The following is a 21,232-nucleotide window of genomic DNA, read 5'->3' on the forward strand; positions in this document are numbered from 1 at the left end:
GCTTACTGCCGGGATTAGTGATGATTATAAGCCTAATTAGCCCACTAATATGTGCTAACATAGCCGGTGATTTAGCCTGCTAATATGTACTTGTAGAGTTGATCATTTAGCCCTCTAAAATTCACTTATATAGTGGGTAATTAGCCATCTCAGCCTTTATTTGACATTGCTTCTTGGTAATGTCTCTAAGGGGAGCCAACATTTGCAGATGGTGAATTAATTAGCCCCACTGTGATTTATATAACCCAAAATAGAGACAGGATCTTAGAAAAGTTATTTTAGTCAAGTGTCTTTACTTACAGGAATATTAGCTTTCTAAGAAACAGAAATGTAAATGTCAGGCCTGTGGTTCTCCAACTTAATTGGGCAGCAACTGTCACCATCCAGTGACAGCCAGCCTTCAGCCAGGGGCTAAGTTGGGTCTAAGAAGGCCATTAACCATGTTCATCTTCTAAAATATATTCTTCAACTCGCCACAGGAGGGGTGAAGAAAGTCATATAGGTTCAAACTTTAAATAGCACATTCACTCTCCTGGCATTTATTGAATCAAACTGCTACACTGAGGGAATACATTCTGGGGCGCATTCATAGACACTGGGCAAATTTGCACCTGGGCAGTATCCCATAGCAACTAATTAGTGATTTCTTTTCAGCTAGTTGCAGGTAAAGAGTAAAAGCAAACATCTGGTTGGTTGCCATGAGTTACTGCCTAGGTACAAATTTGCCCATTGTCTATAAATGACCCCCAGTGACTCTAATGCTACCTCCCACCACTGGGAGGCAGCACTTTGCTAATCTACACTTTCTATGTTCCTGATAAATGCCATGTCGGGGAGTTATTACTTATAACTGCAAATGCAGCTCCATGTTGATTGATTCTGATTAAACCTGACCATAGATTGTTTTTTACCAGGCAAGAAGGTGCTCTGGTGTCAGTGGATTGTGGGAACAGCAGTGTCAAATAATTGTGGTCTGGTGGTTCCATTTACAGATTTGAATTAGGCACTATGGCTCCAGTCCAAATAAGCCAAACACTAATAGCTTTGATTTATATAGGAATAAATCTATTTTCACGGCAGGTTCCCCAAGCTCCACAGTGCCGTTATCCGGACGTTCCTTCTCATCCAGCATTACTCTGCTGCTATGATGTCTGTCTGTGGTTTATCGCAAATGAAGAATTACACGTCTGTGGAAACACTGGAGATCATTCAGAACCTCCTGAGCTCCCCTCAGCAGTGTGCCAGTGCCCACGGCCTCATGGTCCTTTTAAGGATCCCATGCATCCCATTGGCCACTCTTGCCTACGAGCGCCTGTGTCACGTTCGAGAACGCCTCGGGCTGCAGCATCGATTTGAAATTATAATGGCTACATCGAACTCAACCATAAGTATTAGCAAGCACTTTGTGGACCAGCTACGGGTATGACATGTTCTGATGATATTTCCAGCTAGTGGCATGTTCATGTCACTCAAATCCATATAAAATGTGTATATAAAATTATATATTTCACTTGTCAGTCAGATCACAGTCTAGCCCTACAGTGAATAATGAAGGGAAAATATACCCATACACAAGTAGCCTTTTATTTTCCATTAACGTTTCCCGTAAAGAGACTGCAGAGTATGCAGGCATAGCTTAAGAAGTGAAGTGCAAAGACCTGTTCTATGCAGACTACTACACAACAGCACCCCCAGTGGTCATAAGTAGGTTGGAATGATTCTCCTGGGGTTTGACCAATAGAAATTAATCAAAGAAGGCATTTTTCAGGCTTCAGTACATTTCTGCACCTGGGAAAGGACCAAGATGGAGCAAGAGCTGGGATTAGCGTCAAGCTTCATTAACACAGCTGTATATACTGACAAAAGTTTGGGCAGGGACACGTTTGAACAGCTCTGTTGCCTGAGATGATAGAGACAATAAAAGGATGTCAGAATAGAACCCCCCTTTTACTGAGGATAGATCTACAGGCAATACAAATATATACAATAGTTTCCTTTAAATCTTGCTTGCGCTAGTTCTTGCTGCATATGTCTGAGTTCCAAATAACTAAAGCCCAACGGCATCTGTTTGTGTTTTATACTCACAGGCCTGGCAGAAGAATGAAGATGCAAACTGGCAGCCACATACATATCTGGAACTGGAAGGTCTGCCCTGTATCCTGATTTCTACTGGAATTGATCCCCTAGGAGAGTCTTTGCCAAGGTAACTTTATGGCACAGTAGAATGACTGTGGCACCAATTGCAGTTATTATTCCTCTTTACTTCTAAATAAGATCTGTGCCCCCATTATTTCCATAGAGGCAGCCATAGTAATGAAATGACTGGAAAAACACAGCATTGATGACTTATACTTTCACACTTACCCTTAAGGCCAGAAGCTTTATAAATCTTGATTTTGTGCAGTTAGACAAATTTTGTGATTTTGTGCCCTTTGTTAGACAAATGATTGTAATGGTGCATACCTCCCAAAGAATACCCAAAACATTGCAATTTAGGCACCACTTCAGTCTACCATGCCCTGACCCACCCCAATCTGCCCACAACTACACCCATTTCCCATCAAATCCAGTAAATTTTTGGGTCTGTGATTTGGGTCTTTTAAAATGGGACCATTGGAGGTATGATGATGCCATTATCTTCATAATTGGTTCCATTGTAAACTCTACACACAGTGCACTTTGGGACTTCTTCTAAAAAAGGTGGTTTCACCATCAACACAGAAATGGCTTTGTTACATTAAGGGCTGCCAAGTATGAAATGCACTAATGAGGGAGGTGCTAGTGAGTTATATATTAAATAAGGGATTCTGGGACAAATTCCTTAAGGCTCTCAGAAAAATCCCATTTACATGGGTTTATCTTATAGGCTACAGCTCACCCACTGGGTTTTTAAAGCAGAAGCCAGGATAATAGCTGATCAGATTTCCAACTAACGGTTTCGCCCTTCTTGGGGCTCATCAGTGTAGTGCAGGGCTTTCTGATCAGCTTAGGTAGAGCCAGGAGTGGGATTCACAAACAAGTTATATATTGGGAGATGTGTCTAGATTTCATAACTCTGGAACCATGACAAAACTCTCCCGCTGGGACCCCAGATCCACCCAGTCCCCAACAAGCTACATCATCACCCATTCCCTGACAACACTACTCCACCCTTAGACAACCCCATTCCCTGTCATTACCACCCTACCCCAATTGATGTCACTGCTCAGTTTTATAAACAAGAGAAGGTGGTAACCCTAGGCTGAAGTGGCAACTGGCTTGCTTGAGCTTGGTCTGCATTAATCTTGATTAAATATAAAGTGTTCTGGTGGGCTTTGACTATGTTTTACATGTCACTGTGTTCTACAGATGAAGCATAAACAATACTTTTTCCCCCTTTGTGGCAATTTGTCTTTTTTTAACTATTTTGTACAAATCATATTTGGATTTCTAGGTCATTGAGATACTGTGACCTCAGGTTAGTACATTTCTGCACCTGGGAAAGGACCAAGATGGAGCAAGAGCTGGGATTAGCGTCAAGCTTCATTAACACAGCTGTATACACTGACAAAAGTTTGGGCAGGGACACGTTTGAGAGTGACCCGGAGAAACTCAGCAGCACGGACAATGAAGATGAGGAAATGGTGATCGATGGTATGATAGCTAGCCTGGTTATTGTCCATCAGTAAATAATAGGTTGTTTATAGCTGTAGTATATCTAAGTTTTACTATATCGGTCTGTAGAAATTAAATGAATCACATACAGGTATAACTGTATAGAAATATATCATTGCATAAATCAGGCTAGAGTTAAGGAAGAGAGAGGGACACAGGCAACCCAGAAAGGCTGGGGACATGATCTGAAAAGAAAAAAGACATGAAATCAATGTCCGACTTGTGATCCTCCATCTGTTGTTGCACTGCATCTCTCACTTGTGCAAAACAGGTATAGAATGTTTATATATTATGCCTTAGAACCTGGAGTTTTCCAGATAGGGGATCTTTGAGCTCCATACTGCCTAAAATAAAAATTGAAAAATAATGACCTGTTCACATATTACCCCATGACAAATGACATTTATGAATTCAGGAGCATTCTGGATAATAGATCCTGTACTTCTATATATCTGGCGTATTCTTTCAACATGTTGTTCCTTTTGGAGGTTCCAGGGCAAATGCACTCCCTCATGTTAAAACTGTCCCTGATTTATACTGATATGGACTGGATTGCAGTGATTAGTATGCCATTTAAACAATACATGGAGCTATTTTCACTTATTAGTTATAAACCATTTTTGGGACAGTATAAGATTGGGTAGAGCAGGGCCTGGCTGATATTTTTTAATCTCTTATTAACTAGGCTCAAGGACCCCCTGTAAAATACAAAGCTCTCGCTCGCACAACTCAACGTCATCTGTGTGTTCCAAAGCTTCAGGTAAATGACAGGGGTTTTATTATTCTTTATATAAAGATATCAGGCAAACAAGTTATACTTTGTATAGAAATCTCTGTATAATTTTACTTACTGTCTATTGACCATTTCAGAGGAGACACTAAGGCCACCATTGCAAGTGAGTGCTGCTAATGTGGAGAAGATGAAACACACAGTGGATAAAGGCACCGGGAATCCCATCTCTTGTGAACAATCAGAGAGAACTAACAGTCCTGATCCAGCTGTGAAGAACACTCCAAGTTCAACATCTGCACCGTCCTCTTCCTCACCTTCCTGTTTCCCCAATGGGATCGACCTGCAGACTTCACAATGTTCTATGTCCAAGGCATATAAGCAGCCGCCAATAGTTTTTCTCCCCAAACTGGTTTATGACATTATTACCTCCACTGACAGCAGTGGCCTTTCTAAATCTTCATCTTTCCTGCCACATTGTGAAGTCTCATGGGCCAGCTCTTTCCGCCCCCTTCTGAGTAAAATGATGACTAGTACAGAGCAGTCTTTGTACTACCGCCAATGGACGGTGCCCAAACAGAGCCACATGGACTACTGCAATATTAATGAAGGCAGAATGGATACCTTCCACCCCAGGAGGCTGCTACTCAGTGGACCACCTCAGGTATTTCATTATAACTGCACAGATTCATTGAATAAGATGGTGGCATAGTTGGAAGACCACCTTATTATTTGTTTCTAATATAGAGATTATGTAGTTACATGGGTATAAGACCTTTAAGACACACAGAGCTAGTAACAGATACTTGTTGTGGCTACTAAAGTAGACAATGCAGATCATTTACTGATAATTGTCTCTACATGTATTTTAGCAGAGGGAATTCTCAGTATTGTCTAGTATCTTCTGGTGTTTAGTAGCTGTGAAAAAGTAGCTGCTACAAATAGCTCTGTGTGTCTTCACCCTAAGAATTAACAGCTGCTTTTTTGCTGGGAAGGAGTCAGTGTCTGTGCTATTACATAAATAAGCGAAAAGATGAAGGAAGCTGGAGAACAGAACTGTGCTGCAATTAATTTATACATAGTTCCCAACACTACATGTTTCGGACAAGCTTGCCCCTTATCAAGTGTATAAGATAGCCAAACATACACAACCCTTTTAAAGACAATATAGTTAATTAACTGAACCCAGCCCCTTCCTTATCATGGGACCAATCCAAAAGCAATGTGGGAAGTGAATTAAACAGAAGGGGACTGCTCACAAGCAATCCTTTTGGAGCCTAACCTTCCACACAATGTCCAATCACTTTGACTTCACTTTGAACTTTTACAGACTTTATGCACATTGGACTTCATGAACAGTAAATTCTTCACATTGAACCAATGGACTAAATGTTTGCCTGCGAAATTGAATTCATTTCTCACATTGCTTTTGGATTGGCCCCATGATAAGGAAGGGGCTAGGTTCCATTGCTATGTCTGCCTATGCTGAACACCTTTATTTTGTGCTATAACATACCCTCATAGAGTCTCATCAGACAGTAGCTACAATATATTGTATTTACGGTATACTATTTTTGATTTTGTGGTTATAGATAGGCAAAACTGGAGCTTATCTGCAGTTCCTCAGCGTCTTGTCCAGAATGCTGATTAGACTGACAGAGGTGGATGTATATGATGAAGAAGAAATCAATATCAGTAAGTTGTTTATTGCTGTAAGGTTTAACTGGTCTTGGTTATCTGAGTGCCACATTACTGGCTAAGGTGTGATAGCGCTTGAAGGACATGTCAACCCCAAAAATAATTTTTTGCCTAATTTTTTCCAAAGTTGTTTAGAACCATGTTTTCTTTTATTAGGCAAAAAATGGGTTGACTTGTACTTTAATAATAGATCATATTCTTGTCTGGTCAGAACCATCTTTCATGGAAGGAGTTAAACTCTGGTAGAATCTACTGCTTCTTATGGTTTATACAGGTCCTCTCATGGTTATATGCAATTTAAACCATAGTAGGGCCTCTTCAAAAGTGGAGAGTGAAACCCTAAAGCTTCCAGGCCGAGCTATTTCAGGTTTATACATATTACATTTAATAAAGAACATTCCTGACCCCGCTTCCTGTTGCAAAGATGTATCTACTGATGCCTGGCCAGTGCCCCAAATGGCAGTTGAAGTTGGCCCAATATATCATGCCTTTTGGAGCTGTCTGCATATCCACAGCTTCTGGAAAGAGGTCCTTTAACATTACCCATACCCGACCCAACACTGATACTTACACTTCAGATATGAAAATCAATGCCCCTTTCAAAAAAACTTATAGATTAATTAACAAGACTTTCCTGACCTACTTGCCCTTCAAATGTTGATGGAATCCATGTTCCATAATATGTATTTTCTAATCCATGAAGGTTGACTGAGGTTTTAGATTTTCATTTTCTTGCTTTGCTCTTCTACAAGGGCCTTATGGCCTCCTACTCTGTCCCACGTTCTGCAGTCTGGTTCACACTGCTTAGTTGCATTTCTCAATGAACAATAAAATGCAATAATATAAAATAAAAAAAAAAAAATGATACTGCATGAGTGAATATGTTTGTGTGCATCCATGGCAGGCCCCAGAGACAAATCCGACCAGCATTTCCACCAGATTTTGGATACGTGGCCTAATGTGGAAACTATAAAGGAGATGGCTTTTGATTACACTTTACATGACCCCAAGTATGAAGATGCCAGTGCCATTTGCTCAGCTTTTCAGGATTTCCACACTGAAGGTAAACTTATTGCTGAGCCATTGAAAGAGATGTAAACCCAAGAAACAAATGAATGGCAGATTGCTCAGAGCGCTCCTTTAAAGGAATACAGTCACAGGAAAACATTTTTTTTTCAAAATGCATCAGTTAATAGACCTTCTCTAGCAGAATCCTGCATTCAAAAATCAAAATATCAAACAGATTTATATATATTTAATTTTGAAATTTCACATAGCCATATTCTTTATTTCCCAAAGTTCCACAGCCATGTGACCTATGTTCTGATAAACTTCAGTCACACTTTACTGCTGCGCTGCAAGTTGGAGTGATATCCCCCCCTCACCCCCAGCAGCCAATCAGCAGAACAATGGGAAGGGAGCAAGATAGCAGCTCCCAGTAGGTATCAGAATAGCACTCAATAGTAAGAAATCCAAGTCCAGCTTGGGACTCCTCCAGTTACATGGGAGTAGGAGAAACAATAGGTTAGCTGAAAGCAGTTCTAATGTGTAGCGCTGGCTGAAAGCTCAGACTCAGGCACAATGCACTGAGATGGCGCCTACACACCAATATTACAGCTATAAAAAAAAAAAATTTATTGGTTCAAGAATAACATTTTAAATGGTAGAGTGAATTATTTGCTAAGTAAACAGTGTAATTTAGAAATAAAAAGTACCCCATAAAAATCACAACAGTATCCCTTTAAGCACTTTTGCACAATACTACCAGTTGTTACACTGCTAATTTGAACAGTAGCCACAGTTGTTTATTTTGGCCAACCATACACAGTCGGCAGAAAATTAAGTAACTGAGAAAAGGAAAGTCTTATCTTTGCTCAGAAACTTTAGTCCCCTAATTTTTTTCTGGTCAGTTCAGTTCAGTGTTAACATTAGTTTATATTGACAAAATGTATTTTATCATGATAAAAATTCATTTTATGCAAATTAAAGTATATTTTGTGATGATTATTTGTGCACACTGGAATGTAAAAAGGCTAAATAGGAACAGATGCAGACCACAGCTTTTTGCAACAAGATAACAGCATGACATGTCTGAGATTTTCCCCTCTAGTTTCTTGCTGACTGCAATAACATGATATACCTGCAGGTAAACCAGTCCGAAAGAAGAATGAAGATGTTTATATGAGGCGCCCCACGACCAGAATGAGGTTATCAAAGTATGCCTCCTACAACACGTACCACCATTGTGAGCAGTGCCACCAATACATGGGATACAACCCCAGGTTCCAGGTGAGCAGGGGCCACATAGAAGTGAAAAATACAAAAGAGAATACTTGTTCTTGGCACTATATGGCCCCATTAGGTTACACATATATAAAGAGATGAGAAAAATAGAATAACATTTGGCATTGTTGTTACTAAGAAACATATTGGCCAAATGGCAAAAGAGCACACGTAGGGCAACCTGTACCCAGAATATATAGCGTATTTATGTTATATCTCTGTAAGGCATCTGTGGCCCCACAAGCAGCCTCCTGCATGGCAGTGCGCTCCAGCATTTTGGGACATGCCACATACTTAGGTAAACCTATACATATTGGGCATCAAATTGTTCAGTGGACCCCTGGAGTTCATATTTGGGATATTTTATCTTGGTACCTAATGATATTTGGGAGATAAGATGCTGGAAACTGGAAGCTTTGCATAATTTTTGTAAACTTTATTAAATTCACCACTATAAGAGAGCTTTGACGTTTGGTAGTTTGTAATGGAAAGACACCTTTACCCATTTTGGATTTGGGAGAATGTGTACTTTCCAAAGTGTTTATTTTGCAGTAACTGAAATGATAGATCATGTGGGGTATGTTTACCTTGGGGCCTCTACATGCCACATGGTAATCCTAAGCACATTGGGCAACAAACTGTTCAGTGGACCCCTGTCATTCATATTTAAGATGTTTTATCTGGTTACCTAATGACCTGTAGGAGGTAAGATGCTATAGACTGGAAGCTTTGAGATTATTTTTCTTTAAAAAATTCACAAATTTTTATTATAAAACGATAATTTTAGGAAAGTATTGTAACTTGGTAGTTTGTGGTAGAAAGACATATGTACCTATTTTGGATTCATCAGAATCGGTTATTTCCAAAAATGTATATTCTCCTAGGGTAAACCTACTGTTAGGGGAATTTTTGTGGAGTGGTGTTTTGGAAATTTGGCAATGTGGTGCTGGGAGTTTTTTAGCCATACAAGTGAGAAATCTCCATTAAACTACACATATTTGTTATGGGCATGTTTAGGAGACATTGGACTTCCCATTGTACTTTCTCTAATATGAAAACACAAGTTCTGAAAGTGACCAAATTGGCTGGCAGTAATAGGGTTAATAATATGAAATGTTTTCTTCCAATAAAAATAGTAATAGTAATGAGGTTCTAAACCAATTTTGAGTCTCAAAGCTGATTCTGCAACTTTATTTGCAGGGGCGCTGCTGCCATAAGGCAAGGAAACGTACCTTGCTTTATGGCAGATGTGTCAAAAATCTGCTCCTGGTAACTTTAAAATTCCAATTTTGCATAATTCCATAATTTAGTCTCTGCTAGCGCAGAGATAGTACAATTGCACTCTCTGCACAAGTAATGAGCCCCCCCCTTCTCACACCTCTGCCAAAATCCTGCGAGGGCGCCGGCATCTGAAAGGCTCCTCTGGGCCGCATAGACCCCAGAAACATCACTGTTCAATTGGGTCCCTGGAGGATTACGTGAAGAAAAAGTAATTTAAGGTGACAACAACCATAAACTGAAATTTCTAAAACTTTGACAGAATTCAAGATGTTACATCAGCATGATTCCAATTAGCTCTGTCACAGGCCATTTATGTACTGGGAATGTAATGGCATTGCTTTGTTTACCAGGTGGCAGTAAGTGTGACAACCACTAACTGTCACATTGTGTCCATGCTCTAATACTGTGGGAAGTCAGCACAGAGCAATTTCAGTTTGACATTGTCAGATTATTATGCAGAGCTTCCCAATTAAAACTCACAGTCGAATGAGGTATAAACAAAAAATATTCTTTTACAGACCACTTTCAAACGTTGTATAGGTTTCCTTAATTGGGAAAAAGAGAATTAGAGAGATGTGTTGATCTGGGGATTGATGTGTTTTATGCTTAATGCTAAATATAAGTTGTGGGTAAACTTTGGTCGGTGGGATTTTCTTAGTTACTAGAGGTCCCTTCTCATTAGGGTTTACAGTTGCCTACAGTATAAGAGCTATTGCACCCTAGACTCTGAGAGATGCTTAATACAACTCTGCTGGCAACTTTGACACTAGAGAACTGTTGGGTGCAAGAACACATCCAATTGCAGCATTTCTTGTACTTTGCACAAATAATCCCTATGTTATACAGTATTTAATTTAATGACCCTTCCCATCCTTTTCTACTTAATGTTTGCCTTTCTAAACATCTCACTTTTCCCTTTAGATGTACGAATCCACCCTGCATGCTTTTGCATTCTCCTATTCACTGTTGGGTGAAGAAATTCAGCTGCACTTCATCATACCCAAGTCCAAAGAACATCACTTTGTCTTTAGCCAGCCGGGGGGCCAGCTGGAAAGCATGAGGTTGCCATTGGTCGCAGATAAGGTAAGTAAAAGGTAGTGGGCATAAATGGTTTTGTAATCATTATAAAGCCTGCTGGGTTAGTTGTATTGTTGGTGGGGGTGGGCGGGGGTGAGGTGTTGCAGTCTGGTATCCTTCTAGTGTGGCCTAAATATTATTGCGTTTTTCTTTACACCTATTGTCCTATTGTCACTGGGTGATTAGAGAGTTTCCAGGCCTGGGATTCAAAATACAGAGGCCCAAACAGCCCCCACCAGCCCAATAAATAGTGAGTGACTATGGCATCTTACAGCAGCCCCTCTGGCATTTGCCAGAACCCACAGATTGCCTGTCTGGTCCTGGTTAAAGACGAGTAAAGTTGCCAATACGAAGGCGTGGTACTACATTGCTTCAATTTGGGGTACAAGGGAAGAGCTTTCATTCTTTGCTCTATCTTTGTTTGCAAACAGAATCCTGACTGTGTGAAGAGTCCCATCTTTACTCCAACCACAGGCCGCCATGAACACGGGCTCTTCAATCTCTATCATGCTATGGATGGCAGCAGCCATTTGCACATTTTGGTGGTCAAGGAATATGAGATGGCGATATATAAAAAATACTGGCCAAACCACATCATGTTGGTTCTCCCCAGTATCTTTAACAGCGCCGGTGTAGGTAAGAGTGACGTTCAAATACATATATATTTATATTTGTATCCTCCATTTCATAATATGATCAGATTGCATGGCCGTACATCCAACTTACTGTGCTTTGTTTTCCTTAGGGGCAGCTCATTTCCTAATCAAAGAGCTTTCTTATCATAACCTGGAGCTGGAGCGCAACAGACAAGGGGAGCTGGGCATCAGGCCACAAGATGTCTGGCCTTTCGTCGTCATTGCTGACGATTCGTGTGTCATGTGGAACACTGTGGATGTCAGCGTAACGGGGGATCAACCTAGGTAATGTATTATAACCGTATGTGCTCTTGTCTAAGGAAGGGTGCTCACACATACATATCACCTGCTGCTAGTTACATTTTATATATATATATATATATATATATTTCTCAGTCAAGACATTTAGGGGTCCATACTAGAGTTGTATGGGGTGCAAAATTGAAAATCTGGGCCAAGGCATAAAGGACAGTGCTCAGTAGTGCAGTGTAAAATCAGGCACTCTTTTCATTCATCCAGGTCATGGTATATCTAATATAAATAAATCTAAAGCAACTGGACTTGTTAAGTAATCATTGAAGATGTTTCACTACTCATCCAAGCAGCTTCTTCAGGTCAACTGACTGGTATGGGAAGTCCTCAGCATATATACTCTTCCACTAATCCAATCACAATGGCACTTTGTAACTCTTTAGAAAGGTGACATGTGAAACTCACAGGTGTGAATGCTGTGCTCCACAGCATGCTGAGATGCTGAGGACTTCCCATACCAGTCAGTTGAACTGAAGAAGCTGCTCAGAAGAAGCCTCTAATAGAGTCCAGCCACTGTTGTAGGGGATTGGCTGAAGGGCCATTGGTTGAATAATACTAGTTTAAAAAAATGGGGCCCCACACAGCCTTAATTCTTTTATTAGGCTCCTTTTCTCCTCTGACTTAACCCCTTTTTTTTTTAAAATATAACTTACAGGGATTCTTCATGTTCAGAAAGAAACGTATCTTTGAAGTACATCCTTCAGCACATGGAAGCCTCCCAGGACATTACCCAGTATGCTCTGCTTGGAATGCGGAAGTGGACGAGTAAGAACAATGAAAGGGATATGAAGGAGCCTTTCTCCCGCTGCCATGTCCATGATTTTGTCCTGCTCAACGTAAACCTGACGCAGGATGTACAGTACAACCAAAACAGGTTAGTATTATGGGCCTATGCTTATTCCATGTGAAATTCAATTTCACGCCCAAATCCAACATAGACTACAGTGGTGCTTTGATAATATACACTGTAGTAGATACAGAGAACTGATACAGAGCATTGGCTCTTGGGTAAATAAGGATGATTCCTGTGGGTATCAGAATGGTTCGTAATAACCATATGCGTCTTCTGTGCTAGATTTACCTGCGATGATGTTGATTTCAATCTTCGGGTGAACAGCTCTGGACTGTTAATAGGCCGATTCAACCGCTTCAGTGTTATGAAAAAGCAGATTGCAGTTGGTGGCCATAGATCCCTACATATCAAATCAAAGGTGAGCCACAAGGATAGCAATTAAAATGTTGTGTTAAGCTCCTCACTGCTGCCCTGTATATTGGGCCTTGGGTAGGCGGGTGTCCTCTGATGAGCAGACAGTGCCCATAAGTCCATGGTGCTAGAGGACACGCCACTTTATAAGAAGCTATTTATTTGCTGGGTCATTATGGGTCTTGGGGCCAGTTGGTCAGATCTATGTAATTTGGTCATTCACATATGTGGGTTTGAGGGCTGATCAGTCAGAAATTACAGAAATCATCCCACGTATGGCCAATTTAGTCTTATCTGATATTACATATGGGGTTAAATGACTCTTACCCCCATAAATAATAAAATGCACACAAGTTTGCCCAGAAGCAGCAACCTATAGCAACCAATAAAATGTTTGATTCTAAACAGGTGACCTGTTAATGCTTTGTGCTGATTGGTTGTTATTGGTTACTGCTCCTGGGCAAAATTATTGTCTTTTATTACATAAATCCCTCTAGTCTGCATTGCTACCAGTTGGGGCAGATTATCATGTGAGTAGAGCGAAGCCAATCACAATACAGATGCCCTGGATGTCATTAGAAAGGGGTTTATTTGCCACTGTGGCCTCACATCTGCTATTGGTTGGTACTCACCAGAGCAAGGAGCCTTTAAAGGGAAACTATACCCCCAAACAATGTAGGTCTCCATAAAAATATATTGTATAAACAGCTCATATGTAAAACTCTGCTTCATCTAAATAAACCATTTTCATAAAAATATACTTTTTTAGTAGTATGTGCCATTGGATAATCCTAAATAGAAAATTGACATTTTAGAATTAATGGCCGCCTCCTGGGATCATAGGATTCACAGTGCACACAAACAAGCCAAGGCACACATACATGCTAGGCCCCATCAGCCAATGAATGGGCAGAGTTCTGCCTTTTACTCCCACACTACTTCCTGTTACAGTTAGAGCGGCATTATTTCCTGTCAGCTGATCTCTGAGGGAACACACAGCCCATCACTAAATGGCGGCTCAAGGGAAAGGATGTAAAAGGGCAATATTTACTGATATATATATCCCAGTTTGGCGAGATTCTTTAATAGGTCACTTAACATAATATAAACTGCCTGTTGGTTAAGTATTCATTCTGGGGGTATAGTTTTCCCTAAATGGGCAGATTTATCAAAACAAAATGAAGTTCCTCACATCTAAAGTATAAACAGTGTCACAGGAGGCACCTAATTCCCCTGTTAGCACTAACCACATGTAGTCATAAGTGCAGGTATTGGTACTGTGTAATATTAATCTTTATTTTATCTTTTGTCCCCCAGGTTCTAGACCCTTCAGTGTCCGTTTCCCCTGCTCAGTACATCTGTGCCCCAGACAGCAAGCACACAATTCTAGCTGCACCGGCTCATCTGCTGCTCGAGAAATTCCTTCAGTTTCACAGCCACAGATTCTTTCCAATATCACTCAACAATAGCAGCCACCCTGTGCTTATAGTGGATTGCTACCTTAACCTGGGGCCACAGGTACGGAATCAGAAGTACAGTTATCCTATAAGTACAGTGCATAGAGAATGTGGTGTTCATAGGATCCACCTATTCCTCAATACAGATGGAGCTTATTTGTTAGTAGATGCCATTGGAACTGGCTGGTTTGTAGCTGGGGAGTAATCATCAATGTACCTTAGCTGTGCTTCTAAAACTTGGGGTGAGCTTTGGCCTATACCTATAGATTACAATGGGTCTGTGAAAGTGGGGTACAATTACATATATTTGACTATATTCTAATAAATATATTCCTGATGTAGCTCATTTAATTAGGGCAATGCTGTATCTGCTTACATGGTCTGATACATGGTAGTAGGTGGACTTGTAGAGCTGGAATGGATGAAGCTAAAGCTCCATATGCAAAGCATATTATTACTAAAGAAGCCTGACTGTTGAGTTACGTGGCACTGAATACTGTTACCTTGCTCTTTCAGATAAGAGTTTGCTATGTGAGCTCTCGCCCTCACTCTACCAACATTAGCTGCCCCGGAGTGCTCTTCAGCGGCCTCCTCCTGCACCTTTCTGACTCCTTTGTGGTTGCTGGGTTTTTGAAAAGGTTTCAGTTTCTGAAAGGTAAGTGTTATTCTCCAGCAGACTCACCTTGCTGAATACTAATAGTACTAGAGATACTTATGTACACAGCGCTGTACAGTAGAATACATTAATACAAACAGGGGGTTATTAAGAATAATAATAGATAAATACAAAGTATAACAATAAATACAGATAAATACAAGATAAATACGGGTGCAACAAGTTAAGAGTCAAAGACACAAGAGGATGGAGGTCCCTGCCCTGTAGAGCTTACAATCTATATAGTCTGTAAGGTATTCCGTTATTTATGATAGGAAGAGGGGGTTTCAGTTTCTGAAAGGTATTTCCCAGCAGTCACACCTTGCTGAATACTAGTCTATGGGGCATCCCTTTATTTATGATAGGAAGAGGGGGTTTCAGTTTCTGAAAGGTATTTCCCAGCAGTCACACCTTGCTGAATATTAGTCTATGGGGCATCCCTTTATTTATGGGAGGAAGGGGGGTTTCAGTTTCTGAAAGGTAAATCGTATTTCCCAGCAGTCACACCTTGCTGAATATTAGTCTATGGGGTATCCCTTTATTTATGAGAGGAAGAGGGGGTTTCAGTTTCTGAAAGGTATTTCCCAGCAGTCACACCTTGCTGAATCCATGTCTCTAGGTATATCTTGATCTATGATAGGCAAAGGAGTAATGTTTTGTGCCCTACTAGGAGACTAGGGCTGCACACTGGAGTTCATTGCACTGGGAATATTCTCCTTTTTTCAACTAAAATGTCATTGTGCATCCCTAGTGTTGTTGCCTATCTGGGAACCTTGATAGACTCTTATAACTGTGTGTGTTCTCTTACTCAGGGGCGACGTTGTGCGTGACATGTCAGGACCGCAACTCTCTGCGCCAGACCGTCGTTCGGCTGGAACTGGAAGAAGAATGGCAGTTCCGGCTACGAGATGAATTCCAAACCGCTAATGCTAAAGAAGACAAGCCTCTGTTCATCCTTACTGGCCGCCATGTGTAAAGCTCCCCAGTGCCTTGTGGCCAGACTGACAGACTTATGCTCTTTTCCTCCGGTTCTTATTCCTAAGCCACAACTTCTCAACTTTATAGGGATTCATTTTTTTTGCACTGGATATTATATTGCTATGAAAGCAATAAAGGACATTTCCTTCCCTTCAGATATATTTTATATTCATGAAATTCTACACAGCGGGAGGAAACACTGTAAACAGTTTTAGGCAATTTATAGCTTATCTTTTATTTAATATATATATATTTACAAGCACTATAAAAGGAGGACTTTTGTAATTTAGTTTTTATCTGTAGATGCAGTAGGTCCCATCCTAACAATGTGTTAATAACTGATAACAGACAAACTGTATTTCGTTTGCCCTTATAGTAAGTCAAAGTGCTCTTAAATATTGTTAGTATTGCCATGTTGTGATAATAAGTTACTATGTAATGCTTACTGGGGAAAAGAGATGAAAAGAATTGTGATAAAGGGAAAGGTTTGAATGAAGGTGTCAGAGGAGAGGCTCTTTCTCTTTCCCTCCTATGTGCCGTGTTGGGCCAATGCAAGGAATACTTCATGGTGGTCCTTGCATGGGTGATTGCCCTTGGGCCTACAGATAAGGGGGCCACATAGAAGAGAAGAGTATGTTGAAGCTCCAATAATGTACCATATATTAACCTCTTAATTGTGCTGCGACCCCTGTGGCAGTGGGGATAATAGCCTCTGGGCAGGATATCTGGGATCTGCCTGTTGCAAGCAAAAATCTGACTGGTTGCTCTGGTTCAGTTGGGCACCTATGGTAGCAGGCCATCTCATTATCAGGTAAAGCAGCGATACCCTAGCTGAGACTCCTTAACTGTTATTAATGTACAATCCTGTAGGCTGATAGGATGGCTCACCCTACCTTATATAAATGTAAATGCAGTCGATGGGGACCCTTCAAGTATGTTTTGCTGTGGGCCTTGCCATCACTAAAGATGGACTTGGACAGACGGACAGACACTCGTTCTTCTTTATAAGCCAAGAATATCCAGCCTTGGATCAGTCAGGTTGCACATCGCTAGTAAAGACTCAAGAAATATGCAGGGCAACTGGATATTAAGACAATATGCAATTAGCCTTTATTTTTAATTATATTTAAGATTTGCATATTTGCTTCAGCCTTGGGATATCAACTGCCATCTATTTGCTAGGGCTTAATTACCCTATCCAGCAGGCAGTAGGCTGGAAGTCAGAAAGTATGATCAATAGGAGAAGGCCATGAAAGGAAAGATAATAATAGCAATAAATTGGAGGGTTATTTTTCTTGCCAGTTTTAGTTTCAGGCTGGAAACAGGCAGAATAGGAACACTAGTAATTCAGAAATGATACCCAATAAATAATGAAGAGCAAGTTGGTTAGGGTAGGTCTATCTATAATGTACTAAATGTCAACATAGTCCCCATCAGGGCCTCTAGCATCTCTGTGGAACTGATTAGGAGCCATTAAGATGGACAAAGGCTGAATGTACTGAGTGTGTGATGTATCATCATGGCGTAATCTCTATCCATACGTAACTGCTACATGCTCTGTCTTTGTGGAAATCACTTGGCGCTGTTTCATTTAATCGAATCGTCCGGTGTTATAGAAAGCCACGTGCAACATTGCTGTATTTAGAAAACTACTCGGCGTAGTTTGTATTTTTTGCATTTCAATCTTGAAATTACATCCCTTTTGTTTGTATGTAAATAGAAAATGTACTGTGTACAGCATTTTTATGTCATGTTTTGCCTTACTTTTAATTTAAAGGTTGCCTTTATAAAGTTTAAACTTGTCTGAATGGTGTGGCCTTTCTTTCAACGTGTACGGCCGACGCGGCGGCAAAGAGGCGCATTCCAGTGGCTGGAAATGTATAATGAATACATATTGTGCATAAAATCCTTATAAAAGGTGCTCAGTGATGTCATCGGTTATAATCCACACTTGGTGGTGTCATTGTGTCACATGACTCACTGTAACTTGTGTATTATAAAGGAAAAAAATGATATATCTGCTGTTGAAAAATATGAGAATAATAGCATTCATTGACAGTTTTATGGCCTTGGAACTGCTCAGTGACTTCCAATGTCCTTTTATTTTTCCGGGGGTACATTATTCTCTATATATGGTTCTGGCACTCAAGTCTTGTACATGAATATAGTGTGCTCTATATGGACTGTATATGATATACTGTATATATATAAAATACAGGCACGGGACCTGTTATCCAGAATGCTAGGAACATGAGGTTTTTCGGATAAAGGATTTTTCCATAATTTGGATCTCCATACTTTAAGTCTACTAAATACAATAAACACAATAGGATTGTTTTACCTCCAGTAAGGATTAATTATATCTTAGTTGGGATCAAGTACAGGTACTGTTTTATTATTACAGAGAAAAGGGAATCATTTAACCATGAAATAAACCCAATAGGGCTGTTCTGCCCCCAATAAGGGGTAATTATATCTTAGTTGGGATCAAGTACAGGTACTGTTTTATTATTACAGAGAAAAGGGAATCATTTAACCATTAAATAAACCCAATAGGGCCGTTCTGCCCCCAATAAGGGGTAATTATATCTTAGTTGGGATCAAGTACAGGTACTGTTTTATTATTACAGAGAAAAGGGAATCATTTAACCATTAAATAAACCCAATAGGGCTGTTCTGCCCCCAATAAGGGGTAATTATATCTTAGTTGGGATCAAGTACAGGTACTGTTTTATTATTACAGAGAAAAGGGAATCATTTAACCATGAAATAAACCCAATAGGGCTGTTCTGCCCCCAATAAGGGGTAATTATATCTTAGTTGGGAACAAGTACAAGGTACTGTTTTATTATTGTGAGTTATTTGATTAAAATGGAGTCTAGAGGAGATGGCATTTCTGTAATTCGGAACTTTCTGGATAATGGATCCCTTACATTTACACAAGCACCATGAATATCCTGCAAAAACAAGATGCCACCAGTTATCGTTGGTAATAAGTGAAGTAATTAGTCACTGAAATCACTGAAATGTGTGTATTATAAAATGTACCCCCCTGTTGTAAAATATGAGGATAAAAAGGCCTTCAGCCTTGTGCCTGGAAATCTGCAATATTTGCAGCCAGCAATTTTAGTCGAAAAAAGGGACCATTGGGTTCAGTCCTTCAGTGTATTTCTCAGCAGCACTCACCCCCCCCCCCCCCTCCATTAGTGGGACACACCATCGCTACATTACTAGGAAGAGCATCCCACAGCCCCCTGGGCCACACAGTGATGAGCCACTGGCGTTGCTTCGGGCATAGAGTCCTTTCCCCTGAGCAGATCCAAATCTAGTTCTGTTTGGCTGAATCCCTGACCAAAGACCGACATCCATAGATTTAAGGTCCCCATACACGGGCCGATTGTAGCTACCAATATCGGTCTCGCCAAGCGAGCGCATCTTCACGCGTATGGGGACCTTTACAGGCTACTTACCTCTGTTCAGTTTCAGTCGTGTGGTTTTCTGATATATAATGAACACAGACAGCTAGCTGAAGTAAAACCAATGAAATAACTTGGGGCAATGTAACCAGTGTGTTCAGAGAACAATGAGAGATTAAAATGGAAAGAATAAATCCTTGTTCCTACTCTCAGCTGACCAGCAGCACACAGGCCTGGGTACGTGGACTCTGGATATCTTCATATATACAGTATATATGTGTGGGTGTGTGTATCGATATAACATGCTTAGATTAGACATTTTGCTTGTTCCAGAGCCCCTCAAAGTCTCTTTTAAAGGACCAGTAATACCATAAATTGATTCTGTTCATTCAGCACCTACACAAATACCTTTTTATATGAGATAGAAGTTTTACTCTAGTTCTGTAGAGAGCCATGGACGATATTTGACCCATGTTTATCTTCCATAAAAGAACTAAACCCACTGTAATCTACAGACCTTATCTGTTATTTTTTATGTGAAGCACGCCCCATGGCCAAATCCTGGTCCCATTAAAAAACAGTATTATTCTATATAAACTGTAACAGGGGATTTGGGAATGTAGACTCCCCAGTCTTGCCCTCTGCCTGCCCTATAAGTTGTGCATCGTTCAGGTATACCGATTAGAAGGCATCAGCAGGCACATAGTAGAAAGGAGCCCTCCCAAGCCCAACTTTCGTTTTACTTACTGGTTTAGTTTTATGTCCCTGTTCTTTTTCCAGGTCACTAATATTCTTCTTATGTAATGACTTCCAGTACTGCTCTGCATATACCAGATGAGCCTGTAACAGAGTTTTTATTGATCAATCCACTTTTATACATAAGAGTACCCTATTAGCTTTAGTAGACACTGACTGACACTGCCTAGACGTTCACTGTCTGTTACCCACAATAATCCCCAATCCTTCACAATGAGGGAGGCCCATGCCTTATATCCAGTTTGCCTTTTCCTGCCTTGTCTGTTTCTCAGCCTCCTTCTAGGCCTCTACCCCAAACACTACAATTAGTTGCCCCTACAATTGCACTAAGGACTCTGGTCATTACAAAGTTGTTTTGCCCCAATGCATAACTTTGGATTTATCGTCTCATTCTGCCCAGTCCGCAGTTTATACAAATCCTTTTGCTAAATGGAGACTTCCTGACTGCAACATATTGCTTTGCATAATTTAGTATAATAAGAAAACACAGAGATGAGACTTTTAATGCCAATCTCTAAACCATTTATAAGTTAATTAAAAATCAGTGAACCAAGGACCCCTGCTGCACTCCATTATAAGATTGGTCCAACTAAAAAAATGTTCCATTCATCACCACTTGTTAAAATCTATCCATCAAGCAACTGACCTCACCTACTCTATACCAAGGGTCCTATTGGCTCTTGCTTCAATTTTTGTAAAATATAGAATATGCTGCAGAAATGCCCTTTTCAAGCTAAAATGTAGGGTCTTTGTCTCTCCTTCACACAACAGTCTCTGTAACATAATCTCAAAGAGTACCCTGCTATGGACTGTACCAAATGCTCACCCACAGACATGCTGGAATTAAATTCACCATTATTAGGCCTTCCAAGATCCTAAAGAGCATCTTTTTGAGTTGGTTTCATTTCTAGCTCAGAGGCTGTCATTTAGCCTCACAAACCTGTGGGCTCTTTATGATGTATCACCCATTGCTCCAGTCAGTGTGTAGGTTACTGACATTGCTCATACAACCTGACCCAAGCTTTGTGTTGCATGGCCTCATTTTCCCTCTGGAATATAAATCCCATATCTTTCTTATCCAGCCTTGAAGGAAATC

General features: G+C 40.4%; 1 protein-coding gene across 3 annotated transcripts in view; it reads left to right on the top strand.

Annotated features, from left to right (window-relative positions):
- greb1 (growth regulating estrogen receptor binding 1) overlaps positions 1–17,772 on the top strand; it is a 66,315-nt gene extending 48,543 nt beyond the window's left edge. For all 3 annotated transcript variants that reach the window (XM_012963459.3, XM_012963456.3, XM_012963457.3), the window contains 16 exons: positions 1,081–1,420; positions 2,088–2,203; positions 3,434–3,633; positions 4,340–4,414; positions 4,525–5,048; positions 5,977–6,079; positions 6,987–7,145; positions 8,229–8,371; positions 10,568–10,729; positions 11,155–11,359; positions 11,469–11,643; positions 12,326–12,544; positions 12,746–12,881; positions 14,192–14,392; positions 14,848–14,986; positions 15,799–17,772. In XM_012963459.3, coding sequence (XP_012818913.1) covers positions 1,081–1,420; positions 2,088–2,203; positions 3,434–3,633; positions 4,340–4,414; positions 4,525–5,048; positions 5,977–6,079; positions 6,987–7,145; positions 8,229–8,371; positions 10,568–10,729; positions 11,155–11,359; positions 11,469–11,643; positions 12,326–12,544; positions 12,746–12,881; positions 14,192–14,392; positions 14,848–14,986; positions 15,799–15,962 — 3,061 coding nt within the window. In that variant the 3' untranslated portion in view covers positions 15,963–17,772. The remainder of the gene's footprint in view (positions 1–1,080; positions 1,421–2,087; positions 2,204–3,433; positions 3,634–4,339; positions 4,415–4,524; positions 5,049–5,976; positions 6,080–6,986; positions 7,146–8,228; positions 8,372–10,567; positions 10,730–11,154; positions 11,360–11,468; positions 11,644–12,325; positions 12,545–12,745; positions 12,882–14,191; positions 14,393–14,847; positions 14,987–15,798) is intronic.
- Positions 17,773–21,232: the final 3,460 nt, after the last annotated feature.

The sequence above is a fragment of the Xenopus tropicalis genome, chromosome 5, assembly GCF_000004195.4.
Source record: "Xenopus tropicalis strain Nigerian chromosome 5, UCB_Xtro_10.0, whole genome shotgun sequence".
In the NCBI taxonomy this organism is placed as follows: Eukaryota; Metazoa; Chordata; class Amphibia; order Anura; family Pipidae; genus Xenopus; species Xenopus tropicalis.